Below are 25933 nucleotides of genomic sequence, written 5' to 3'. Positions count from 1 at the left end.
ATTTATAAACAGCCCGTCTTACTTCATTCATCAACACAGAAATAGCAGGCATTCAGCTAGCAACACAGGAAAGTAATAATGCAAGTACAAGACAGACAGCTGGTGGTACACGTCCTCGGGAAGAGGGTGATCTTGCAAATCTCGGTCGTATCCTTAGTCTCTCACATAATACGTGCTCATCTGCTAAGCATTAGACCGCACTGCAAAAACCCCCTGAGGAATATTCTGCAACAAACCATTTTAGTGGCCTGGCCTCCTCCGCCCCAAACGCAAGACTGCGGGAATGTTTTTCTGGCCCTTTGCTACTGAACCCGTGTCTGTCTGCCCAGGCCAACCGCCTGCAGCCACGGCCCTTCCCTGTCCGTCTCTGAACCTGCCTTCTGCATCACACAATGAATTCTAGCAACTGGAGACCCCACGACCAAACTGGCAGCCGCCGCCTCCAGCCTCGCATCCCGCAGGCTCCGGTCGCGCCGGTGCGACTGGGCATCCATCTCCCAGCACCCGGAGCTGCCCGGATCTGGCATCGCGCAGACTTCTGAAGCAGCAGCTCACAGGACCCTGGCACCTCTTTCTACAGGTTCTGGTCAAGCCAGGAACTACATTTGTTAAAAGAATGAGTGTAATTCTGTGCAATTTATCTCCCTTTCTCCCCCTAGAAATCCTCAAGCAGGTGAGGTTAGGAAAGAACAAGGCCTCTGGGTGACATGCAGTGAGGCCTTAGCTCAAGACTGCCCTCCGGGGCTGGCAGGTTCCCATATGCAGTCGGGGGCATTTCGTACAGCCGATCAGTCTGCACCCTCCACCTGACAGCGCTACTCCCAGCTCACAAAGATGCTGGGGCGCTGGGCAGGCTGCCCAGGCAAGCAGGAGCTGACAGGCAGCACCCCTTCCCCTAACACGGGTCCTTTGGGCAGGTGGCAGAACCCTGCAGCCCGGGCTTACACCTACAGTTCTTGCAGACCAGTCGCTGCAACGTGGCCAAGCTGCTCAGCACCGTGTTTCAAAAGTAGGCGAGACTAAGTTACAGAGGTTTGGGAATTTACAACCATTTACAAATTAAAAAGTTGGACACAAATGACACAGTGAGTAAACCCAACAAACTGCTCCCTGTTTCTTGCATAATTTTAGGTCAGACTGTACTCAAAACCCTCGGGGGACATCTGCAATGCAACTCCCCAGAGTCACCGAGGATGCGGGTCTCGACAGAACAGAGAGGCTGGGAACAAGCAAGTGAAACTGGACGCAGCTGGTAACTGCAGTAAAACAAGGCTCACAAGACAATCCAAAAAGCAGAGCTCGCGCTGCACAAGGAGGAGTGGCAGAGGTTTGGACAGGAACACAAGCAGCACATCGGAACAAGGGGCAAGTGGAAGGGTTACATCCCACAGAGCTCGCGTCGATGTGAAACCATAAGCTGTGTATTGCTGCAGAGTGTTTCATGCAGGAGTATGCTTTTGCATGCCGCTAAATAGCAAAACAAGCAAGCAGGAGAAATGCTGAACATTCATCAAGCGCCGAACAGAGACTGCAGGAGCATTTCCAAAATTCCAAGTACAGGAGCAGGCACCCTGACCAATGCAAAAACCATTGTTCGAAGCGTGAGTTAATACAACGAAAGAATAAAGGATAGACCATTCAAAAGGAGCAGAGAAGAAAAAGTTTTCAGAGAAGCCAGAGACAGGATCCTCTTCCTGCTGAAATTCATCATCAGAAGAGTCCTCAGAGAGGAAGACTGTATAGTGTCGCATGGGCTTTACAAGGCTGGGGGAAACAGGGAGAGAAAAGAAGTTATCAGGTTGTCACATTCAAAGCTCCAGAGGAGAGAGAAACCAAGCGATTCGTGGGCTCTCAATAATTTCTGAAGGTGACGGACTGCCACCGCAAAGCGCTCTGCAGGTAAATGGTGAGCTCTGCTTTTCAGGCAGAAAACACAACCCTTCTAAACACCTCCAGGCGCCAGCCAGTCGGGAAGGGTACTAAGGCCCGCAATCGCACCCATATCGCAAAAGAAGCCAGTACAGAAACCCACTTTTTCCCCACTACATTTTCTAGAGAGCTGGGCATCTTTTGGTTCTTTAGAAATCCATCCTTGCCCCTCAGATTCTCTGAGCTCTGACGACAAGCAAACAAATATTAGATCTACCACTCTGCTTTATAGACATTTAGACTGACATTAGTCTGATACATGAGAGGAGCTGACTTGAGGGTAACAATTCCTACTTATATCTGTTCCTGAGATCTGAAATTGCTTCACACTAGAATAAAAACAAAACTGTCCAAGGCTTTATACGAAATGCAGTTTGCCGAGTAAGGTGTCTATGGTTGTTCCCCCAATGGCTGACTACTTTCAGAGTCTGGCAGAAAAGGGACTCAAGCTAATTTCTCCTGCATCACAGGCCGGTAACTACCAATCTATGAATTCGTTAGCAGCGGCCTGGAACAAAAATCCTTTCAGATGAAAACTTCTTAAAATCAGAAGTGCCTCTGGAAACACACTTTAGCTGTAAATAAAAAAAACCAAACAAAAACAAACCAACAAAACCCAAAAAACCCCAACCACCACCAAAACCATTTCACCAGACTTCTGACAAGAACATAGTAGTCATCTTCATTTTACACACAGAGGTCAGATCGCCAGGATTTGCTCTGGTACCTAACAAAGACAATGCCTAAATTTTTAGTGAATGTAAAACTAACTGTGCATGCCTGTATAGGTCTGGGTAAACATACAGTGGTTGGGGGATAAAAGAAAACTATTTAAAGCTTGCTGAATTGATGATTTTTTTTTCCTATTATTTATTGTAGCGATCAGTTGCTTCACTTCATTTTAACCAAAAACCCAGTAAATTACTCTTTTCTGAATAAAGTAGAAGCTTCTAAGATCCACCGTTTCCACTGGAGCAAATTCAGAAGCAGCTACCGCTGCTTTGAACAATTAAATGCACCATCAGCTTTGGTAGAACAGGAAAGAGCACGGGAGCAGGGTACTTAAGCAAAAGTACACTGGAGCGAAGAGGTTGAAGAGTGTGAAGAAATTAATAGCAAATATTGCCTCATTTGTAATGCTAAAACATCCTAATCTTTAGTAAAGTATGAAGCAAGGGCCACTGTTCATTCCGCTCTAAAACACTGAAGCTCTGGATGGCAAAAGAGCTTATAGAAAACATATTCTCACAAATTAAATATTAAGACAAATGCTTCGCAAGTAACCGAAAGCAGTACAAGCACATCAGGATTTACCAGTACCAATCAGAGGCCTCTACACCACAGCCCAGTGCTTTCCAATCTACTAAAACTCAAGGACAACGTTGTGTCGAGCCACCAAAACTATATGCACTTATAATAAAACATATACTCCATTTTTAACAGTTATTTATTGTTTCTTATTTATTCTCCCCATTTCAGTTGCGTTCTGGCATATCTAAGTGTGCATGAGCGGAAATGAAAAAAAACCCAAGAAAACCTCTTTTCAACGGCATTATAAACCACCCGTACGTGCCTTACGCACCAAACGCCAGGCTGAGGAACCCCGGCAGATGTTGCAGAGAGCATCACTTACAGCTCTCTTTTTTCTTCCCCACATCACTAGAACAATGGAAAAGAAATCACTAGGATCATAAAAGCAAACATTGTTTCTAGCCGTCCGAATGAGGCCTCTTCCTAAACATCTTCATTTTCTCAACCACGTATCACTGATAATATCCTAGTTATTGTAGTGAATCGAAACATACATCGTGAATGAAGCACAGCAGTACGCAACGGAGACGGGAGCCTGATTTTGCTCCTACTGAGGTCCAGAATAACGTTTGTTATTTCAGTGTAAGCAGGATCAGGCTCCTCGTGCGGAACAAAGGACAGGTCCCAGTCCTGTAGACATCGTAGAGCAATGCAGATGCATCACACCACTATGTTCCTTGTAGGTAAGACAAGGATCCGCTGGAATCGGAACAGGACCAAAAGCACGGATAGAAAGAGAAAGAATTTGATTTGTTGCCTTTATAGCACAGCCATACTAACAAACTACCTCTAGTGGCACTTGAATTCATAATCAGCCTTCACTCTTTTAGCTCTGTTGTCTCAATCACTAAATAACTATCTAATAAAGTTACGAAAATCAGTCTAAAAGATTAGGTCAGAAAAAGAGAAGTTGGACGCTGCAACCGACAGCTCAAGAGGGCCCGAGCTGCCACTGTGAATAAACGTTTATTCACAATCAGGTCAGAGCTAATTAATAAAAAAATCTAACATAGTGGTGGCAGTGGATGCAGCCGATAGTGTTAAATCATAGTGCATGGTACTCCAGTTAAAGCTGCTGCATAGCTGTTTTTTCCTCTCTCCTGCTATAACAGGCAGCCAGGGAAAGTGAGGTGGGGCCACTGCATTAGGAAAAATTTGCTATAACATTTTTTCTATCTTTCTCCCCCCCCCCCCCCCCCCCCTTTTTTTTTGAAGAAAGTGACTATTATCCAAAAATTTCAATTTACATTAACAAAAGGCTCCACCTAAAATAAATCAGAAATCAAAGATACTTTAAAAATATTTCTTTTTTGAACTTGTATACACATGTCTTTTTGTCTTAGGAAAGTAAATCACCATTTAACATGATTCCAGAAAATCTAAAATTATTTCCAGAAATCAAGGGCGATATTGAATTTCCACTATCTTGCCGACACACTAAACATTTGGCAACTGCACGTAACAAACGTATCAGTGCAGTTGCCCTTAAAGCGCTGCCTCTGATACCTTTTGTTTGCCTTCGGACCACGCTAAATTCAAACGCATTGTGTCTGTCTGCACACATTAAATAAACTGGGAACAAACCGTGAAGAAATAAGATAGGATCTCGCTGGCCAGACCATCAATCGCACTTCAGTGCAAATAAGATTAAATACATAGCAAGTTAATGTGCACTGGTTTTGTTGCTGCTGCAAGACTCCTTAAATGAAAGTGGGATCTCCTAATTAGAAAAAAGCAAGCACTTAAGTTTCACTGGCGGTGTGCTCTGTAAGAGATTTTGGTCCAGCATAAGGGACGAACAATCTAAAATTGTCCAAGTTTAAATTTTTTATTAGCTTGAGGCAGTAGAATCCCCCCAAAGTGCCGATTCCCTCATTAACCCAATTCGGCGACTCTCTTGCAGTCTGCCACCCACCACTTGCTAGAATTTCATCCACAAAGAGCTGTCTCGGAAGAGGCAGGTCACAGCACGCCCGGCTCCCAGGCAGGCGCTGCTGCAGGCTTAGAGGGAAAAAAGGATGTGTCCGTCACAGCTACAACCCTCATCATCTCCACATGACTGCACCAGCTCCTGCCTACCTAATCTCTTAGCTGAGTTACCATGCAGATGACTTGCTGATCTCTTTCTAATGTTTAGTTTAACATGTCTTCGGTTAGCACTAGCATATGACAGTACTGACAGCCGTGGCTGTTCCTTTTTAAATATCATGTCAGAAACACAGCGCAATAAAGCTGGGGATGCGCTCCATGGCTCTGCGTACCATTATGATAGTATGGGGTTCTTTTTTAATGAGGAAGATCTGCATCTCAGGAGCTTTTTTCATGTGTCAGGATGCATGGACAAATCAGCAGCACATCACACTGGCCAAAAATGAAATGCTGACAAATGTAGATATTTCAAATTTAATTGACACCTAAATGTACTTGAGATAGAAAAAATATATACAGAAAGTGCGAGTACAGGATATGGGAATTAATAAGGAGAATTCCGTAATAATTTTTAAAGATATTTTAGTTATGAGAAAATTACATTTGTGCATTTTATTAACTGTGTTGCTTTTTCCTGATTGTAGAGATTATGGTACAAAGGGGTAGCGTGGACTTGTTGGCATTATTCTCCTAAAAAGGGCTTCCCAAATTTGAGGGAGGATTTTTTTTTTTTAATATATTTTTTTAAAGAATAGCTATACAGCAGCTCTAGGGAATTAAGGAATTTGTCCCTCTTAGACAGTAAAATGAAGAGAATGAGGGATTTGGATGCATGGGCTTTTTCTTGCCCGTATGAAATGGGAGACGGGACCGCGGGGATTACCAGTAACTATTCAATCCGAACAAAGCCCAGCCCTATCGCTGGAATTCCTTCCCGCACGTTCTCAACACTCAGCACGCCGAGTGTGAGCTAACAAAAATATTAAAAATCCTATTTGATTTTTAAAGTGTTACTTTGTATACTGTGAATGTTCACAGGAGCAGAATATTTCCAGAAAAGCAAAAACGTTAGCCTAAAAGATATTTTAAATTAAAACAACAAAAAAATTCATATCACAAGTCATCCAACCAGATAACACAAACAACAGCTTGTGATCACGACACCCAGTAAAGGCAGGTAACTAATCATTTTATAGTTTTTATGAACTTTCTACAAATTTTCTAGAGAGCTGGAAATGTTATCAAAGAATTTAAAGTGGGAACAAGCTGGATGACACCTCTGCCTGCTCTGACAGAGCCAGATGCAAGATTCCACAAAGTTGTTTCCCATTTTTGTCCTGTAACTCAGTACTGAAATCTATTCACTCATTTCCCCTGCAGATATCGCATCTCTTTACAAAGGCACGCTGCAGACATTCAGCAGGTTCACTCCCAAGCAGGCAGCAGAAATAGGCCCCAAAAAAAGTTTCCTGTAAACCATCACAGGGGAAAGGTGGGAGAGCCTGGAAGCCCGGGGCTCCCAGAGGGCGGCCCTGCTGCCTTGTGCTACGGTTCTTGTTTGGCAAGGCCTGCAACAAAACCCGACCGCGCTCGGCACGCTTCTGTCCCCTTCGCTGTCCCTGTGCTGAGCATCTGCTTTCTTGGCACCACCCTCCTTGCACCCAGCTTCCCGTACGCCCATTTTCCCAAGGTGGAGGGACCGAAGCGCACGCAGCTCCAGCCTGCGGCGTTTCCTTCCTGCTTCCAGCCGTGGTTCAAACGCGCTCTCGCTGGCTTAGCTTGCTTCCTGAGCGGAGACCCTGGCTCGCAGTGATGCCATGGAAAACCTTCACAATCCATACACAAATTCTGTGTGGCAGAGCTCCGGGAGCCTGCTTACAACAACCGGAATTTAATGTGCTTTATGAGCCCGTATCATTTAACACAGCCATCATGCTGACTTCATACTAAATTCAGTGTAATAACCCACTATTGCACCGCAGCCTATTTTCATTCATATGATACAAGGGAAAGCCATTAGCTTCTCTGCTAAGTCCTACGCGACTTCTGGAAAGCCGTAATGAACTGCTGCAGCACTGACACGGGTTTAGCCAGCCCAAGAGCCTTTTGACATGCTGTTAATTGTGAGCCTGACCCTCTGATTTCCTATTTTAATTTCCTCCCACTCTGCATGCCCTGGAAGCCAGCTACTCAGTACTTACAGAAGACAGATCCTAGTGCACTCTGGAAGCCTACTCTACATTTAATAGGAAATCTTGCTGTGGTGTAAAAGAGAGCTCTCAAAAAGTGGCCTATCTGTTAAAAACGCAACATCTTATTTCTGTGAAAAACTAATTTGTGTTTAAGGAGGCATGTCCCACGTGTCTAGGCTTGCTTCAGGTGGTAATCCAGCATTTTCTGAGCTCTCATCTACGAATTCTTCCTGTTAGCTTTAAACTAAAAAGGTTTTTTTTAAATTATACATTTTAGGTGTAATGACATTTTTAAGAACCATAAACACCACAAACCTCGAATTATTGATAAAATTGTAAAAAAATAAACTTTCTATTGAAATAGAAAAAAATTCACTGAAAATTTTGGTGGGGGAAACAATAGTTCTTCCACCAGCTCTTCTAAACACGATGGTCTAACAACAGACATAAGCAATAATCTTGGGTGTTCTTGGAAGTCACTGCTCCCGCCCTCCTGTGTTTTAACAGAAGACGGATTAGAAAATGAGCACATGTACCCCCAAACCAATGTTTCTCTTTTATACATATTAAAAAATTAACTCATGTAACTGAAGATACAACTTTCCTAACATCATAAGAAATGCATCAATAAATTTAACACCTGAAAGGACGCCCACATAGCGGGTTACTTTTCAGAGATGAGATGCAACATTAGGGATGGAGAAGGGGCTGCCCTGTGAAATGACTTCACGGGGCGCCCGGCGTGCAGGGGTCAGCGGCACGCTGCCCCAGGGTCCTGTCTCCACCAGCTGGAAGGAGGACGCAGAAGTCACAGTCTGAGCTAAGGAGTGAGATAGGTACCCTGGGAAACGTCTCTGAACGTTTCAGGTCATCATTCAAGACCAAAAAAGTTAGTGTTAAATAGAGAAAGAAACTTCTCCTTGAAGAGAAGCTCCGCCTCACAAACATATCCCACCCATGAGCACCTGAAAGCAGTAACTGGCTAATAATCAGTTTTGGAACCAGCGCAATTAAGCTAAATATTTTGGTGAAGTTCAGTTTAAGAAAGCACCCTCTCAGCACTGCTGCTGCTTTCATGGAATCTCCTCTGCTCTGGCGCTCCAATGCTACCGAGTAACACGAGCGAGAATACATATTGTGGTGTTTTCATGCATTGTAGTATTATCCGAGAGAGAGAAAACAATGCGAATCTTTTGAAGGACACCACCTGGCTTTATGTTTTCATTTCAGAACAATATAGGAAGATTATTTCTTAGTGGGACAGAAAAAAGAAAGTTTGTGGAAAATGTCATGAAAATCCTATCTTTAATGACTATTTAAAAAATTTTTTTTCCTTTATTCAAAATGTCATTATGAGATAAATAGCAAGGAAAAAGGTCAGGATTACTGAGTCATTCCCTATTTTAAAGGCATTCACCTCAAGTTATTTCTCAGGTAAGCCATTTATTTGAGCTTTAGTCAAGTGCAAGGTTAGATATTTGCTCCACTTGTCCTTCCCAAATCACAACTGCGATGTCATCGTTGCGCCTCGTGTGCCGCGGGGCCCCCTGCCCCGACTTGCTTTTGTTAAAACACTCTAACCAGACACCTTCCAGGGGATGTGGTCGAGTGCAATACTCTACAATTAACTGTCTGGAAGTAGCTACATCGAAGTTTGTTTTGTCACCTGAAGCTGACGACAGGAAAGAATGAAAATACATCAGTTCCCCCTGTGACGCTGCATTTGAGCTGGATAAAATATCGAAGCTGTGAAGCATCAGGAAGAGACCACAACTGGTACCACACAGCAAGTGTCAGTGGCATTAGCGACATTTCCCCTTTTTCTTCCACATTTAAAAGATGGAAAAAAATCTATCATCAGTAAAATGCTGATGAAGAAAAATAAGTCAGTTTACAGCTACAAAGCATCTTCATTATCTTTTGTAGAATATTGTCAATCGTTTTCACAAAAAAAATTTCGTAATTTACTCTGTGAAAGCAGCTGAATTGTAAAGACTCACTAAAATTAACAGCAATAAATTAAACCCAAGCAAAATAATAATTGTAATCCAATAGATTACTGGCATCAGTATAAATATTATGTTTATCATTCATGTTTATGTATGTTTATTTCTGTCCTGATACTTAGCAGTAAGCCACACTGGAATGTCAAGCAGCTTTTGAATCCAAATATGCATAATCCTTCATATGAAACACAGGTAATGGTTAAACTGACTCAATTATCCTTCACCTGCATGCAGTCAGTCATCATATTAAATATTAAGAAAAAAACTTCTATTTTAAACATTCCCATAATCTTTGTGCAGGGACAGGTACCACCCTGTAACAGCAGAAGCCCTTTTGCAGGACTTGCAATCTACTCCACAAGAGGGCAACCAAATTCCACTCTAAAATGGATAAATAATCCTGTAGAATTTAAAAGTGACCATTCATTTTAGCTAAAAGCCAGAATATCTCCCATCCTCGAGTGGCTGGGAAAAAGCTAGCCAGGCACTTAACTTTGGGGGCAGGGGGAGGACCCAACCTCCACCTCTTTTTCCCTCAAACAGTGGTGCCAGGGAACTGGTACACACGTGGGGAAGAGGTGCGTTTAAAGAAACCAACCATTTTCCTCTTCCTGGGATTTTAGAATCTTCAGACACAGCAAATATCCTGTAACCTTGGGCACCAGCTAAAGCGTTGCATTTTACTGACAAGAAAGCCACCACAGCCTGGGACCTAAACGAATAATGCGAAGTGGCTATGATACAAGCGATTACTTTGTGCCGCAGTAGAGATGAATTACAGGGAAATCTCTGACAGATGAGATCGGTGTGACCATCTCGCGGCCCGCGAGTCTCTTGCTCGTAGTCTGTGAGCAGTTCCAGTGTGACTTCCCGTGCTAAGGCTGCGCTGCCCCAACACTGGACATTTGGAAAATGCTACTCCGCTCACTGTTCGGGGACAGCATCGAAGATGCTTCACGTGCGGGAATACCGGTTTAGTCTTGCCATGACTTGGAAAACGTACACTGGCTCTGTTGCCTGCTGTTCTTACTGCTCAGCTGTTTCCTCTGGAGTGCCAAGCAGGTCTGTCCCTGCTCTAGCCACGTTTTTCACACCACCTTCTTCTAAGATCAGCTGCCCCAGGCAAAATGCAGAGTTCTTAAGATTCCCAAATTCTGAACTGAGAGGAGGCAACCTGCTTATTCCGACCCTTAAGAAGGGCAGCCAATACCAGCCTCTGTATCCAGTCAGAACTTAGTGCTGTTGAATCTTTTGTACTTCTGAAGAGCTGAAGTAGCTCCAAAGATTTCAAATAATTTTAAATCCAAAATGCATATTGTTGCAGCCTACACATCTATTTGTCACACACAATAGTGTCTTTTGCGCTACGTTGGTAAGGTTCAATATATCCGTTCTCTTTTTAGGTTTTCACTTGATGGCCTATTGTTTAACTCAACTATGGTAACGCGTTAAGAATACCTGCAACAATACACGGTATTGTCTTCTTTGTAAAAAATACTTTAATATGTGACATTCATTAAACTATCTGAAGAAATCTCTCCAAGGTAACAGAATATACCGTTCCTACGAACAGGAGAGATGTGGGAAACCAACACATTTTATGCACTAGCAGTAAGCTACAGCAGTACAATGTATTTGGAACACCACCCCTGTTTACTTCGTAGTCAAATCTAAAGAGATGATAAATTTGCTAGTACTACGCAAGACAGTTAAGCTCTACAAGCCTTCACTACAGAGCTCGTTACAGACCTTCTGTTAATGAGACTCTAAAAAGCATGAGACACAACCCTTACTGCCATCACTATAAAACAAACAATTCTCTGTCTTCCAGGTGAAGTCTGGCAAGAACAGTGGATTTGCAGGGATGTGGCTGACAATTTCATTTAAAGCATAGTTCAAAACAAGACAACAAAGAAGTGAACAAGGCTCCAAAACCTGAAAACTTTCACTAAACAGCCTGATCAGATTATGTCTAACTTGGCAAACCAGAGCTTTCCAATAAGTAGACTTTGGTTTCTTGCTCTTTCACACTTCCTCTAAAACGTTCCAAAAATTAAAAACCAAGTCTTTTGTTAGTTAAAAAATTACTTTGATCTGTAGTATTTTTTAATTTCTCCTTTGGCTAGTTCCAGTTCTGAATGCACTGTTTGTTGACACAACTAGAGAGAAGCAGAGCAGCAGAACTTACTGTTCTGGACTAGAAACTGAAGTCCTTCGTCCTTCCACAGCAATATTGCTCTTGGGTCTCTTAACAACATGAGGTCTTGGCGGGCGAACCTATTACATACACACACATAGAAGACATTTCATCAAATACTTGAAGTTGATCAAACAACAGACATAAATAACAAAATACGCGTAACCATCGTTACCTTCAAGGTATCTTCCATTCAGAATTGCATTTAAACTTCTTTATTTTTTGTGGCAAAACAATGTTACAAATGAATATAGATATACAAATGAACATAAAGTATGAACATAAACTACAGGGACCCACAACTTGTTTAAGGACAAAACAACCCACTGTTTTTGAATAGCAAGTGAAACATAGATGCTTGTCACTGACTGTTAGCTAGAGCAAAGCAATGACAATTTGTTCCACTGTCCTGTTCGGTACAGGCTAAATTGCCAATAAAACATTTCCTAAATATGAGCTTCCCCTTGCACAGTCAGTTGATAGAGTAAAATTGGAAAATCCCGTGTGTTGCTGTACGTTATACTGGAAAGCTGAGTTCAGCTCCGACATCATGACCCTTTTGTCCACTTGTTCATAGGAACCCAGCTTCTCAAGTGAAGACTTCTGTGTAAGGGAGCACTGGAAAATTTGTACTTAGAATAAATGTTACAACATGAAAAACATAGCTCATTCTTTGTTAAAAATCTGCTTCCTTTCAGCAGCTGAACAGAAACCCTTGCCAGACATATTATCATTATCACCCCTAATGTAATGTTAGTGTATCTTTTGGTGTCCGTAATAAAATCCAAAGCTTTTCTGTGGAAGATGATGTTGCTGCCGATCCGATATTAAACAACATATCCATCACCTTCTAATGCTCAGAAATCAAGCTTAATCTACTTGCGTTAACTCCACAAGCAAACAAGCTTTACTTCACGGAAAGGAACAAGCACACGCGATCGCTATACAGGCACAGTTTGTGCACGTGCCTGCCGATACTGGTGAGCAATCCTGTCGGTGAACTTATCCCTTCGAGTCAAACGTGGGAATGAACATTTGCAGCATAAGGGTCAGGCTGTACCAACAGGCTTCCCATTTCTTGTTAAGGAAGTACTGCCTTACCTGAAGTGGAGTCTGATTTGTTGGCTTAGCTGAATGCCAGTTTCACCAGCAATGCCCAAAGCCCTCAAACGAAGTTAGGAACACAAGCCAACTTCTGAGCTCCCCGAGCTCGTGCTCCCTGAACAGCCGCAAGGCAAAGGAAGCTGCTAAAGGCCTACAACCTAGGCGCTCTTCGGATGAGTAATGAATTTGTTTGCAATGACAGAATAGATGCAGATTTCCCCCTACCTCTGCAAGTTTTCGGTTTTGGGGTTTTTTTTAATTATTGTTTGTTGGGGGGTGAGGTGTTTCTGGGCTCTCCCCCCGCCAGGCACATAAACCTCAAATTTTCTTGCCAGGAAAAAGCCACACAGCGGTATGCAGAAGATAGTAGCAGGATTATTGTATTGAATTTTCATTTCAAAGGAAATGGTGTACAGCAGATATGATGAAGAAATCCAGAGAACTGCCACTATTTCTTAGGAAAAAGGGCTTATAAAAAGGTCAGATGTTAAGGTCTTGAAGATCAGTCCCCACACAAGGCTGCTCCTCTCTACAATAAAGACAACTTAAGAATGTGAATTTATGGCAGGAATGGAAGGATTAAGTTTGTGGCAACTTCAACTGAACTTGCAACGTGGTGAAACATGGGGAAAAGAACAACAGAGCTAATTAGACGAGCTGAGCTGTCAGAGTGCGGCTGAATGGCTCGGTGCCAACAAACAAAAGGAATGGGCTGGCAATCAGCAGGATCGATGAAGAATACTGCTTCATTAGGGTTAATAAAACAGAGAGAGAGAGAGAGCAAGAGGGAGCGAGTGCGTGCAAGAGAGGGGGGAGAGAAGCAAGAGGAACTGGGGGGAGAAGAGAGCGAGAAGGAGAAAGAGAAAAAAAAGAGGAAGAAAGAAACCTGTTTAATTAAATCTGAGCTGGAAGATGATGTGTAAAGCTGGCTTGTCATCATGCTGTGAACACTTTCACCTTTTGGGTGGTACCCTGGGGGAGTGATGGTGACGAGGGAGAGAGATGAGAGTTTTGCATGGCTCCAGGGGGCCACCAGACCAGAAAAGTGCAGGGTGACATGCTAAGTAGGATTTAGAGCATTGTTCACGGGGGACTGCAGGGAAAAGCCAGGAATCAAGCCAATTCATGGCTGGATTTTGAGCCTCGTGTAGCCAAACAGGCAAGGTTAAATGTTTATCAAATGCAAAAGTATGAAAGAAATCCAATTACATGAGCACACAGCCAAAAGAATAAAGGTAAACATCCAATACAGAAGGGTTAAATGTGCTTATTACTGTCCCCATCAACTTTATGCATAATTATTATATTTTAACTTTTTCTAATGGAATGAAGTTTCCAAACAGCCACTATTAAACCAAACAGATCTCTATTAATTATAAGCAACAACCCTCTCTCTTTCATAATACCACCACAACTCATTTCCAAAACAGCAGAATGTAAAGAACATATCTGTTCTGCTTCCTCAACCTTTCTTTGGTCTGTGGCTTTGTTTTTATTATTAGTAATGACTCATATTGCAAGGACTAGTGCCCATGGATTCCTCCTCAGAACAGATATATCCTGAAAACAGTAACCATTTCTCAGGAATTCTGGTATTACGTGGCCTTGATTGGAAGAGCAGAGCGACCTGGTCTCCTCATTCAGTGCTTGCTGTAAAAGGCTAGGATAAATTACTTGCCAATACCCACCTCTGTAATATATGCCAAGACTAAAGAGAGGGGAAAAAGCAGCCTGCACAAAGTATTATTTACACACACAAAAATGTGTTTCAACTATTAAAAGCCAAATAACAGTTATGAACAACAACAAATTTATGTATATGTGGTACAAGCATATTTTTGGAAGTGATTATAATCATTTACATTTATCTTGAATTTCCTCTTGATGAATGAAGCATTTCTGTTCCACTTATTGACACAGCTAGATGAATGCAACAGGAGCTTTTATTATTACATTTCCAACCTTTTATCAGTCACATTGGGAGCAAAGACAGTTGACACAAACACATTATAGTGAGGACTATTAATGCTCTACAGCTGGGAGATTAAACAGTCTTAGCAAGACTTGGATGTAATGAATTACTCAATCTGAACAATACTGTTTAGCAACTTTTGTACCGAGCAATCACACTGTGCCCTCGCACACCTGCCAAACACCAAACGGGAGGGCTGCGGAGCACTATGGGAACCCCATAGCACCAGAGAAAGTTTGCTCCTAGTTAACGTATCTGGGAGGCTCTCCCACATCAATTACGTTTAAGAGAACACATACAAGCATAGTCAATGCTGCCTTTTAAACACAGAAAACAGAAATCTTCAGAGCAGGAATCCATAGAAATGACTCTGTTAAGCTAAACACCCAGAGTTAAAAAGAGGGAGGGAAAGAAACACATGCTATTGAAATGTAACACAGGAACATGCGCCAAAGATCAAAAGTTAACACACACCCAAGTGCACTTGTTAACCAGTTGCCTGCTCATCCGAAACATATTTTTAACAAGTTTTAGCAAGATTAGATTTGAAAACTTGCATCTCTCTCTCTCTTGTGCACATACATGTATGTATAAGGAAGCAAGGAGTAAGATGTATTTGCCTTTTGGGGCAATTGTATTCATAAAGCAAAAGTCCTGAATAGAAATAAGTATCTTCCAAGCTGTTGCAAAAAACACCACCCCTTCTAAACTGACACCACTACGACTAAAAAAAAAAATAACTGGTGCAGATCCAGCCCAGTCCCCAGTTCTACAGCCATCTGGCGTAGTCAATACCTAACAATTGTCCTACAGTTAGTGTTTTGGGTGAAAAACTGCTGAGATAAGGGATCCCTGCCTAAGACAGTACAGGCATTGCACTGAGAATAATTTCTGTGTAGTTCTTCTATGGAAGAGTCCCTTCCTCTGGCCAATATGCTGTGCCTACATTTTTATACTATGTAATTACACAGAGTCCCAGCTTGCATTTTAAATGAACATAAAGTATATATGTATATCATCCATAATGTGGTACTAATGTTCTACCGCCCAAATATAGACTTCACTTTCTTCATGTGTATTCACTCATCTATTCCATGGAGAAAAATTAAGCGTCCCAAATTAATTTAAAGCGTAACTTGCAGAGAATAAATATTTTCTCTTCAGACTTCTGCTTCCTTTCATATTTGAGTTTAGTGCAAGTCTTCAAAAGCTCACTGGCTAAAAACTTATGCCAGCCTAGCAAGACTTTTTGTTTAAGAAATCACCGCAAAAGTAAAAACAAATGTTGCAACAGCAGCATCGGTTACCTGCAGAACTGACTGAAAGCTGCAGGACTCGTCAAAGACAAGCAGAATAAATGCAGGTCCCAGGGCTGTGCCGCAGCAGAGAAGAAGGGAGTTTAGGAGCATAATTCACACATTGCTTTTTTGCAAAGTTTGACAATCCAGACTACCAAGGTTTAGTAATGCTACTAAGAGCGTAATTCAGGCAGTGTTAAGCTGTGGCAGGGAAACAAAACTACCAACTACTCACGGGCCTAGATGAACGCTGTATCTTTGGAGGCGGTGGCCGAGGTGGACGGAGTCTTTGCTGCTGTATCAAAGTGGAAACTAAATTTAATAGTCACCTACATGAAAACACCTCTGATTTTGTGGCAAAAGCAGTATGAGTGGATGACAATGTGTGATTTACCTTAACTTCATACTCACCTCACAAAATGCAATTTTTCTTTCTTTTTTCTCTCCCTGTCCGTCCCCCCGCCCCCAACAGTGACAAATCTCATGACCTACAAAGTGCCAGAACAGGAAGGGTAGCTCTATCTGCCAGTTGACATAGGCTTAACATAGCTTATGTTAAACCAAAGGCAGCACGATCAGCACTCCAGACCAGATCATCCAGAATTTACTGAGACAACAAAGACTCCCACGGTGGAGTCTTGGACCTCTAGGTCCAAGTGCTCTAGACAACATTTATGCAAATGGAAAGAATCCTGCAAAGCAGGATATTCAAAAAAGCTTTCATTAAAATCTCAAGAGTAATTTTAGTCCTTGTGAAAACTTACGGTAAAGGCCTCAAACCAGCAAAGACATTTTAGAGCATGGGAAAAAACCCTAAGTCAATAAAACTTTTCCTACACTTAAAGATGAGCACGTTTACTGTACTGGATCAAGGTTTAAATGTATTGCCCAGAGCAAAGTGTGTACTGTCATTGTAAAGGAAACTAAAAGCCCCATCACCAACACTTCTAATGAAGACAGAACAGTGCATTAAGATGCCTATTTTTGTCTCTAATTTTTTAAATTAGCAGTTGGCCAACTGATTGCTTTGTAACAGCACTGGAGCTATTCCAATCCAGTTGCTCTTGACTGAGCCAGCAGCATGACTCTCCTCACACAGATGGCATCTTAAGGTATAGTCTGTTAGACAAGGAATCCACTGACAATTAGCGAGATTCTAAATAAAACCATCCTGAAGTATAACTTTGATATTGAGAACAAGATTAAAGTTAATGTCCTTTCTGAGGCAGCTTGTGTACACGTATTAGCACTTCAAGAGAGAAGTAGAGCCCTCGGTGAGGAGTACACGGGAATGTCTCTGGGCGCCTGCTCGCCCAGACGACGATGGCTGCATCTCTGCCCCCGGTCCACGCTGCCTTCCACAGACAAAAACCCATCAGCCGTACAGAGAAGGAATAGGAACTGGCAGTGGGAGTCAGCTTCTTCAGACAGAAAAAGAAAGCTTACACAGATTACTGCATTTCTCTCCAAAAAAGATTCCAGATTTGTATCTCAGCAGTTCTGAACTTCTTACTAGCATAGTCTTTATTCTAGATTGACAGACGTTCTCACTCAACTACCCTCCCACTGTGTAATAGTACAACTCCAGCCTACCCTTTTTCACACCATTTTCATTCTCTTCTTGCATCTCTTCAGACTTTTCTTTCAAATTTCCCATTAAATTATACTTTTGCATCCATTGGTTCATCTCTCCTCACTTGTGTTGTCAATGAAGGAGCGCCGGACCGCACGCGTGTACCTGGTCAGCTTTTTGGGGTGGGTGAGGGGAAAAAAAAAAAAAAGGACACTTGGGACGGAGAGCTGAGGCCAGAATTATTCCCTGTGATAGCTTCCCTCTGTGTTTTCCAAGAAAACAAGAATGAAAACAAAGAGAGCACAGAGAGAAATGACAGGGAGGCGAGCTGAGGTGGCTGCCATTAGCCCTACCGAACTCTTTCTCTTCTGTACCTCATATCACTCGATTCAGTCACAGAGGGTGAGTTACACTGCTGCGTATCTTCCCATCTTATCTGCTTAGGCTGAGAGCACAATCTTAAAATATATTTAACTTCTGTTATGTGACATGGCATACTTATTTTCCATTATGTTTCAGAAGCATAATGGAACAGCTGAAAAATCTGAAATTTGCACTTTTCTAGTTACTTAAAAGACATTCACTTACTACCTAGCAACTTCGGCAAAGTATTTGATGATGCAGAAGAACAAGGCACAATTATTATTCATTTATTTTTCCAAATTTCTATGCCTCCTGCATATAGACTTCCCTTTGTTATTTCTTCTCTTTTACTTACCTAGAAATTGTGAACATTTCCGCATTAGAAAATTCTCAAGTAGGTTATTTAGGTGGGAAATTTAAGTATTTTCCTAAAGCCATGGCTAGCAGTGTCTTGAGCACTATTTATTTTCCATGACTATTTTAATTCTGGACAAATATGTTTTTATTGATATGAGAATTACAAGGTATTACTTAACATGTTGATGTTACCATTTTTTCAGTATTAGTTCATATCACTGAATGTGGTTTTTATGTTTCAAACACCATACTACAGCCCCGGAGGCTTCTCTGATTTGGGAATCAGTTTTGCCTTGCTATAGCAAAAGCCAGGAAAATTTTTGAGGAACCACGGCAAGACTGTAGCATCAACAGTATGAGCTGGTGAACCAAGGGCAGCATTATTAAAGCTTCTGAAAACAGTGTGACAAAGGCAGGCCCTTCGGAGAGCCAGACAGACGGACAACAGAGCAGCCGAGCATTACCGCCCAGCGAGATGGTCAATACATTGATTATAGTCACTGCAAGGACAGGTACAACAGAGCTTTACTTACCCACCCACGCACTCGCTAGAGGAAAAATATTTTTCTGAGAAAATGTGTGACAGGATTTGTTAATTATCTGCCACATTACTGTTGGATTAGACAAGGGCAATAAAATCAAGTTTTAAATATTTGGGTTATCTGAAAACTACACTTTGTGTTAAGAGTCACCACTGTTGGTACCCTTTTCAGCTGAATTACTAATGTGAGCTGAAGAATATCCATACACAAGTCAGAAAGTACCCAAAAAAAGCATTAGATGTTCCAGCACAATGTGGAGGAGTTTAATAGGACTACCACCTCATTGCATGCTCTTTGCCTGTAGCCAAACCACACACAGCACCAATATTTTACTCCTGTTAGTCCTAACTGACCAACAAGTACAAGTCAGACCTTAAAACACCACAATGTTGGCCTAGAACTCAAAACTATATATACATTTTTTTTTCCTTTTGGTCTCTGAATGATAAGCATAAGCCCATGTTGCTTTCTATTTTTCTCTCATTTCAAGAGGGTCAAAAACTCTCTTCTTTAATGAGCTGTGATCCTCATTTAATTACTCAACTCCAGGACCACGGACTACTGAAGACAGAGTTTCTCAAGGTTTATGATATACATGTGAGCTATCTACACTTACTGAGGTTACCTCAGCTTCTGTTGTATTTGGGGATTGTGAAGTGACATAGATTTAAAAAAAAAAAAATTTTTTACTTAATTATCGGTGATTCAAATAGACTTTTTCTTAACACAATATAAAATCATAAGCTCAAGTTTGATGTCATACCTGCAGTCATCTCTTCCCAGCATTCTCCTCCTTTCTACTAAGCTTTCTGTTGGTATCAGCATTGATTCTTCTTGCTGCTCTTCCAAACTTGCCTTTTCATTGACTGAACTCCCCTCTTCCTGAAGTTATCCCATGACAAATCAATGCTACACAGACTGACATCTTGAATTCCAGGTGGAATTCAGTCCAGCCACAATTTACTGATAAATCCATAGCTTTGAAGAGTCATAATCTAAACTCCGTATGAACCTACTCTAAAAAACCCCTGTCGTCATTCAAATTCATGACCTTGCTACAAGATTCACCAGTGAAAGAAAGCATAGCTGCTTTTTCAAGGAAGGAAGGAAGGAGGGAGGGAAGGAAGGGGAAGAAGTTTTTTTCTTTCTCTAGATCATAGAAGTTTTCAGACAGAATGCTCTAGTTTGCCCAAGGACAGAACAAACACGTGCTAGGGCACATTTTGTGTAAGTATCATTTTAGTTCTACGTAAGTGAAAATAAAAATTACCTTATATATTCATGTATAAGCCAAGAGTTTCAAGCTGAAATGCAAACTCAGGTGAGCAGAAGACAGTGGGACTTCCAGGCAAATACGCAAACTACCACATAAAAACTATCTGAAGAAAATAGTTTCACAGACATGTGACACGTTCCTGATGCAAAATCTAGAAGCAGTTATTTGGTGTACATACCAGAGGTAGGATCTCTCTCTTACTAAGTTTCCATTTATGTGCAGGCCAGCACACAAGGTGCATGTAATGCTGCGACAAACTGGAGTGGGGGGCAGGTCTGGTGAAGGAAAGGACTTGCAACTCAGCCAAATACCCTCCCAAAATGAGATCCCAACAGTGCTTTCTGAACAAGCAGAAAGACAAATGCTGAAGTTTCATTTTCAAGGATGCTTAGATCTAAGAGCAGTGCATGCATAAACGACATCTGCTCCCAGAGTAGTGCAGGCAGTGGCAGAAGTCACACAATCCTCCTAAGAGCTGGACTAAGGCAGGCTCTTTGTATCCATGCACCGAGCTGAAGGAAACCAACTGGTCCCACAGTCCAGATCTAAGGGGGATAAGGTTAATGCTAAACTGCACACAGTGCCGGAGTTAACTACAAAAGCCAGAGTGGGGAAAGGGGTTTGGTAAAGGAGGAGAACGCATAGCCACTTGGCATTTGTACACAAAGGGCCTCTCTATCAGACATTTCCTGATGCTACTGATCAAACAGAAGCAGTTTTCCTTGGGTGATGGTTACAGGCAGACCTACTCAGTAACACTGAACTGCTCCTTTGCAGGAGCTAGTACTTTCATATCCTTATCCTGTCACTGGATTATTTTTTCCAGCTGAGATTTAAATATCACATATGACTAAGCTTTCATCTCTGATCAAAAAATAATTCTATGTGTTTCCACAATAAAGACACATACAAATGCTGCTTTGGGAAAAGATTAAAGTTGTAGAAACTTTTGTATCTCCTGGACTTTTAAATAGGCATCGTGTTAACTTCACTCTCAGAACCGTGACCTCAGTACTTGCAACAACACAGTCAGATTCAAATTTATCTTATCCGCTGAAGTGCTACCAGAAATAAAGTTCATTTTGAGGTCTGGTACGTACTGCACTACATACTACATTTCTGAACCCTAAAGAGATCTGAATAGAATGATAAGGCAAAACTACATATTCACAGCAGCGTGTTCTCTCCGTTAGACAGGGACAGGGAAATAGCACGGCCTACGCCAGCGCTGTGAAGCACAGAAAGGAGCAGGGAAAGGGCAGTGAGGAGTAACTGACGTGGAGGGCCACCAGGAGGTAACAGTGACTTGCCCTTTACCAGAGCTTCATCTTTAATGTTGATGTTAATATCTGTCACCAGAATGGGATAAGCAAGTATATTCAAACTATATGAAGGCCATATTTACTGCAAAAGCCACTGATTTGAAGTTAATTTGTTAATGCAGCAAAACACGTTGTTTCTAAAAGGTCAGTAGGGGAAGCTGTGTTGGAATATCAACTTAATTACCTGTGCTGTAAGGATGAATGGGTACCAAACAGCACATGGCTACATTGCTAAAAGCTGCTAAATTGCTAATCTAGGTATGTTCCTAAATGTATATACTATAGTTTTTTCAATGAAGGGGAGAAATGTCTAAATTAGCACTTTCTTACCAATAGCTGTTTACCAGCATACCGCTTTACTCTAGATATTTTCTTAATTGTCTTGTTCTAAATACTTCTTGAGCAACAAGACAGAAAATTTGCAGAAAGCCAATTTTATGACTGCAGATCTGGCACTGTTTTACTAATTATCAGACAAGTGATTTTAATCTACGAGATGCTGGGGGAAGAAAAATCTTACATTCACTTTTACACTGTAAAAATATTATTTAAAAATTACAGATCCCACATCTCATAAAGTAGCTATTATATATCCAAGGAACTTTCACAATACAGCTATTTAGGGTTTTTTTATGCTTGAGAAAACATTACAAAAAGATCACTTTTGGTCTGCGAGGTAACAGCTCGTGAGCAGAATATTATCTCAAACTAATTGTGGTTGTCTGTTGAGATTTTTTTTTTTAAAGTGGTATTCAAAACAGAGCCTTTATGAGTAAATTAGGTGTTATTTCATGTGCAGCAACAAGTGCAACTAGAAAAAATGCATAAAGGAAACACAGCTAGATGAAAACTGGTTTGTCAGTACGTATAGAAAGAAGTGTTTCTCTTTCTCAATTAGTAGTGTGGGGTGTTTCTAATAATTTCCAAAGCAAAGCTTTTCTACATGAAGATTTTATTTCCTTCAGAAATTCAGGACTGGTTTAAAAACTGCTAGCGTGTTTTAAAGACAATCAGACGTGGGAGAGAGATGCACCGTCCTGAATGCACCCATGCTCAAACACATCATGCTGCAAAAGATCTGAAGTGCTGACTTTGGAAGAATACGCCGGACCTCAGCTGAACGCTCAATAAAAAAAAGGGAGAAAATAACAACGCTGAAAAATGTACGGTACCTAAAAAGATTCAGTACAGAAAGCAGATGGAATCTACGAGGCAGCTGTTTTATTATCCATCCAGATCCCCGCACAGCGCGCACACTACTTTTTACATACTCCCATATGTACAGCTCACAAACTGGGATGACAAGAACAGTGCATGCTTTACAGCATATATTTTTAATTTACACTCTGAAATACTTCAACAGAAATCTGCTGGGTCCTGTGATAAAAATAATCTCCATGTTTTAAGGGATGCCTCATTCTTCAAGCCATATTTGTAGATTGGGAAGGTAGAATGAATCTGGCAAAAATGTAGCAATGTCTATAGCTGTGCCAAGAATTTATGAAAGGGGCAGAGATTGCCACAATTAAACACTCTGATGAGTTTAATGAGAAAAACAAGGACTATCTCCTTACCTTCCTAGCCAGGAATCTTCCGTTACATTAACAGAGAAGTAGCCAGCGAGAGAAAGAAATGAAAGGTAAGTGCCTGTAAGCTCCTGTTTTCCCTAATAGTGAATAAGGATCTTTATTTCAGGCGTCTGAGTCATACCTGGTGTTGTGGGACACTGCCAAAGATGCATAGGTCCATCCCAAAGCCACTGAGAGGAAACTCACTCTTTACTAAAGGGGAAGAAAGGGGTTTTCTGAAAGTCTACCTTTGCTTCCTCTCTCTCGTGGCTGAGACAAACTCCGTCCTTCCTAATTAAGGGTAAAAAATATCTTTTTATGGTGCATCTAGACACAGAGCACTGGTAACTCATCCTCATTTGGCAGTGTTGATAATGTCCATCTATTAATCTCATGGTGTGCAAACAATCCCAGAATAGCTAACTTTTAAGAACATTAAATATTATAATGTACAACATACCACAGTTTGCTTTAAATCTAGGACTTACATGGTACTAACTAGATGTAGATCTCTCCTAAAACCAAGAATGAAAGCAGGAGCATGATCTGAGGATCATGTATATCTTGTCAAGTTAAAAGGTTCCTCCAGGATGAAGCAAATAGGCCTCTTAGCTACGTCTTAGAATCTGCTTGTTATGGAAGAGTGCCAGGGACAGAAAATCCTAAAACCATAGGTTACACTACTGTGGATTATTATTGCTTATAACTGATGCTATTCTAAAAACACATGGCTTAAATAATAAACCCCTTGGCTGTAGTCTGAATGGTATTTTATTTCTTTTGTCTGCCATTACAGAAAAAAGGAAGAATTTTGAGAATTAGATGGATATATTTTTCTATGCGTGCAGTAAGTGTTCAGCAGACGGACTTATTCAGTTCATGCCCCAAAGTACCATGTGTTCTTATATGATGTTGATGGGAGGAATATTATGTAGTAGTGGTTAAGTTGTAATGGTATCTGTGGTTTAAAGACCTGTCAAGACTTCTGATTACTTCCTAGCTCCAGTGACAGGAAAGTTCATATGCTATGCAAACAAGCAGTACAAAACCCACAAAAAATGGTATCAATACAATTTGAGATTGTGACCACTTAGTTCTTCTATTTTACTTTTTATCTGCTGTGCAGTTGAAGATAAACCCTGACCTCCTCCCATCTATACATGCATTTGGTTCTTTTAAAACACTGTAAAAAAAACCCTAACTATTAAACTGGTATTATTCAGCACCGCATTTGAAGACTCCTGACATTTTCCAAAGGACGTGACTGTCAACAGCCTCTTATTTACCTGGCACAGATCCCAGGTGCTCGCAGACCACAGTTTGTAACCACTGTAAGTTAAGCTAGATGTAGTAGGTATCTCTTCCCACAGGAAACAGATGCCTACAGAACACAGAATATTTAATTCAATCTAGAGTCATTCTGGTTCAAAAAAGCCTCACACATTTTATTTCCTATTTTGTTTATATGTAGTCAGGCCTTAGATGACTCTAAGAATCATACTGCAGACAGCTAAATACATAAGCCAGGAGCAGGCTAGCATTCTTCTAATCCAGTTTCTAACTGCTCTGTTCTGTTTCTGCAGTGCTTTGACAGGAGTGTTTCTTGCTGAGCCTTCCTTTCGCAATTTGCTTCAGCAATCGGTGCCGTTTGGGTAAGGGGGTAATTTGCAATGATTCACTAGCTTAAATGCACACACCATTTTTTTCTTCTGAGACGGTATCAGAGAAAAACCAAAGAAATTTCTACTTCAGAATGGACTTCTAAGTAAATTTCTTCGAGATACTCACTTTTACATAGACCACTGCAGCCCATTTTACCTGCTCTCCTTGTCCCTTAGGGCAACCACTGGTGACTTCGTACCATTTTTTGTTATTTCTCTGATATTTTGTCACCTCCTTTGCACCTAATCTTTTGCACCAGATTTCTTCTGGATCCTGTAGTAACAGCAGAATCCTGCATTGACAATATCCATGCCTCAATCCTGGATGGATAACTCAGTGAACACAGAGGTATGTTCACGGTACTGAGACACGTCTAACACCCAGAAAATAACGTATCCCATGGACTCCACATGGCATGATATGCCTTAGCCTGAAAGCAGCATAACTTTCATTCGTACGGGTAGAGGATAAAATCGCGATTGTCTGTTACGTTACTGCATGATGAAAGGACCATGAAAGAAAACCCCCTTAACTCACTGAACCATGCCCTTTCTGGATTACTACCAAAACAGCACGGAGGTTGTTTTCAGAACTATTCACAGATAAAACAGGGAAGGGTTTGAGAGAGAACCTCATTGAGATGACGTTCAGATTTCCAAAGGACTTCTACCAAAATGAGGTGTATTTTGCAGTGGCTTGTTTTCATTCTATGTGTTTCTCAACATACATGGATGGAGAGACATGTTGCAAAAAATCTCAGACCCCAGGAATATATTTATCCCCATGTGTTAAAGTCTATCCATCTACTATCTCAGCAGAGTTTAAAATCACAGCTAATAGGTTAACAACTGTTTTTCTTCTGCTTCAAATGAAGAATATCAGAAAGCTGGGGGAATATTTGGCTTCCCAATTTGTACTGACTGCTCACTGCTACCTGCAATGTCTGTTTGACAGGACTGACATTTTGTACCGCTGTGAGATGGGAAAACGTGTGACATTTTTATTCATGGTGGCGTACGCCCTTGTAATGATCAGCCCTGGTCGATGTGCTTACTGCAGCAGCCCCGAGCCCTCGGAGAACAAACAAGAACCGAAGGTGCCAGCAGTTCGGCTGCCTTATTAAACACCACCAGGATTCTAACGAAGAGCAACTGCTGGAAAATCTCACTGTCAAATCCTCAAGGACATTGTCAACATGGAACTAACTACATATATTTTTCATTTAAAATACTGGAAAATCCAGCAATGCAATATTAAATATAAAGAAAAAAGCCGTGCTATTTTGTGTGTGTTTTCTTTTTTAACTGGTCATTTTGTTAGCTTTACGTTGGG

The 25933-nt window shown here is 41.4% G+C and overlaps 1 protein-coding gene across 3 annotated transcripts in view; it reads right to left on the bottom strand.

The window, feature by feature from the left end:
* The window catches only part of DENND1A (DENN domain containing 1A), a gene marked incomplete at its 3' end in the record, with an annotated part of 220596 nt that overhangs the window by 5059 nt on the left and 189604 nt on the right, over positions 1-25933 (bottom strand). Inside the window, exons 20-21 of one of the 3 annotated variants that reach the window (XM_082327588.1) lie at positions 16174-16233; positions 11556-11644 (exon numbers count right to left, since the gene is read on the bottom strand). In XM_082327588.1, the coding sequence (XP_082183714.1) occupies positions 11556-11644; positions 16174-16233 (149 nt within the window). Of the gene's footprint in view, positions 1-11551; positions 11645-16173; positions 16234-25933 lie in introns of those variants that run through there. The other 2 variants (XM_082327589.1, XM_082327590.1) reach the window with 2 other exon arrangements.

The sequence above is a fragment of the Platalea leucorodia genome (genome assembly GCF_965183815.1).
Source record: "Platalea leucorodia genome assembly, chromosome: 15".
NCBI classification, from domain to species: Eukaryota; Metazoa; Chordata; class Aves; order Pelecaniformes; family Threskiornithidae; genus Platalea; species Platalea leucorodia.
This window is presented reverse-complemented; position numbering and strand designations above follow the sequence as displayed.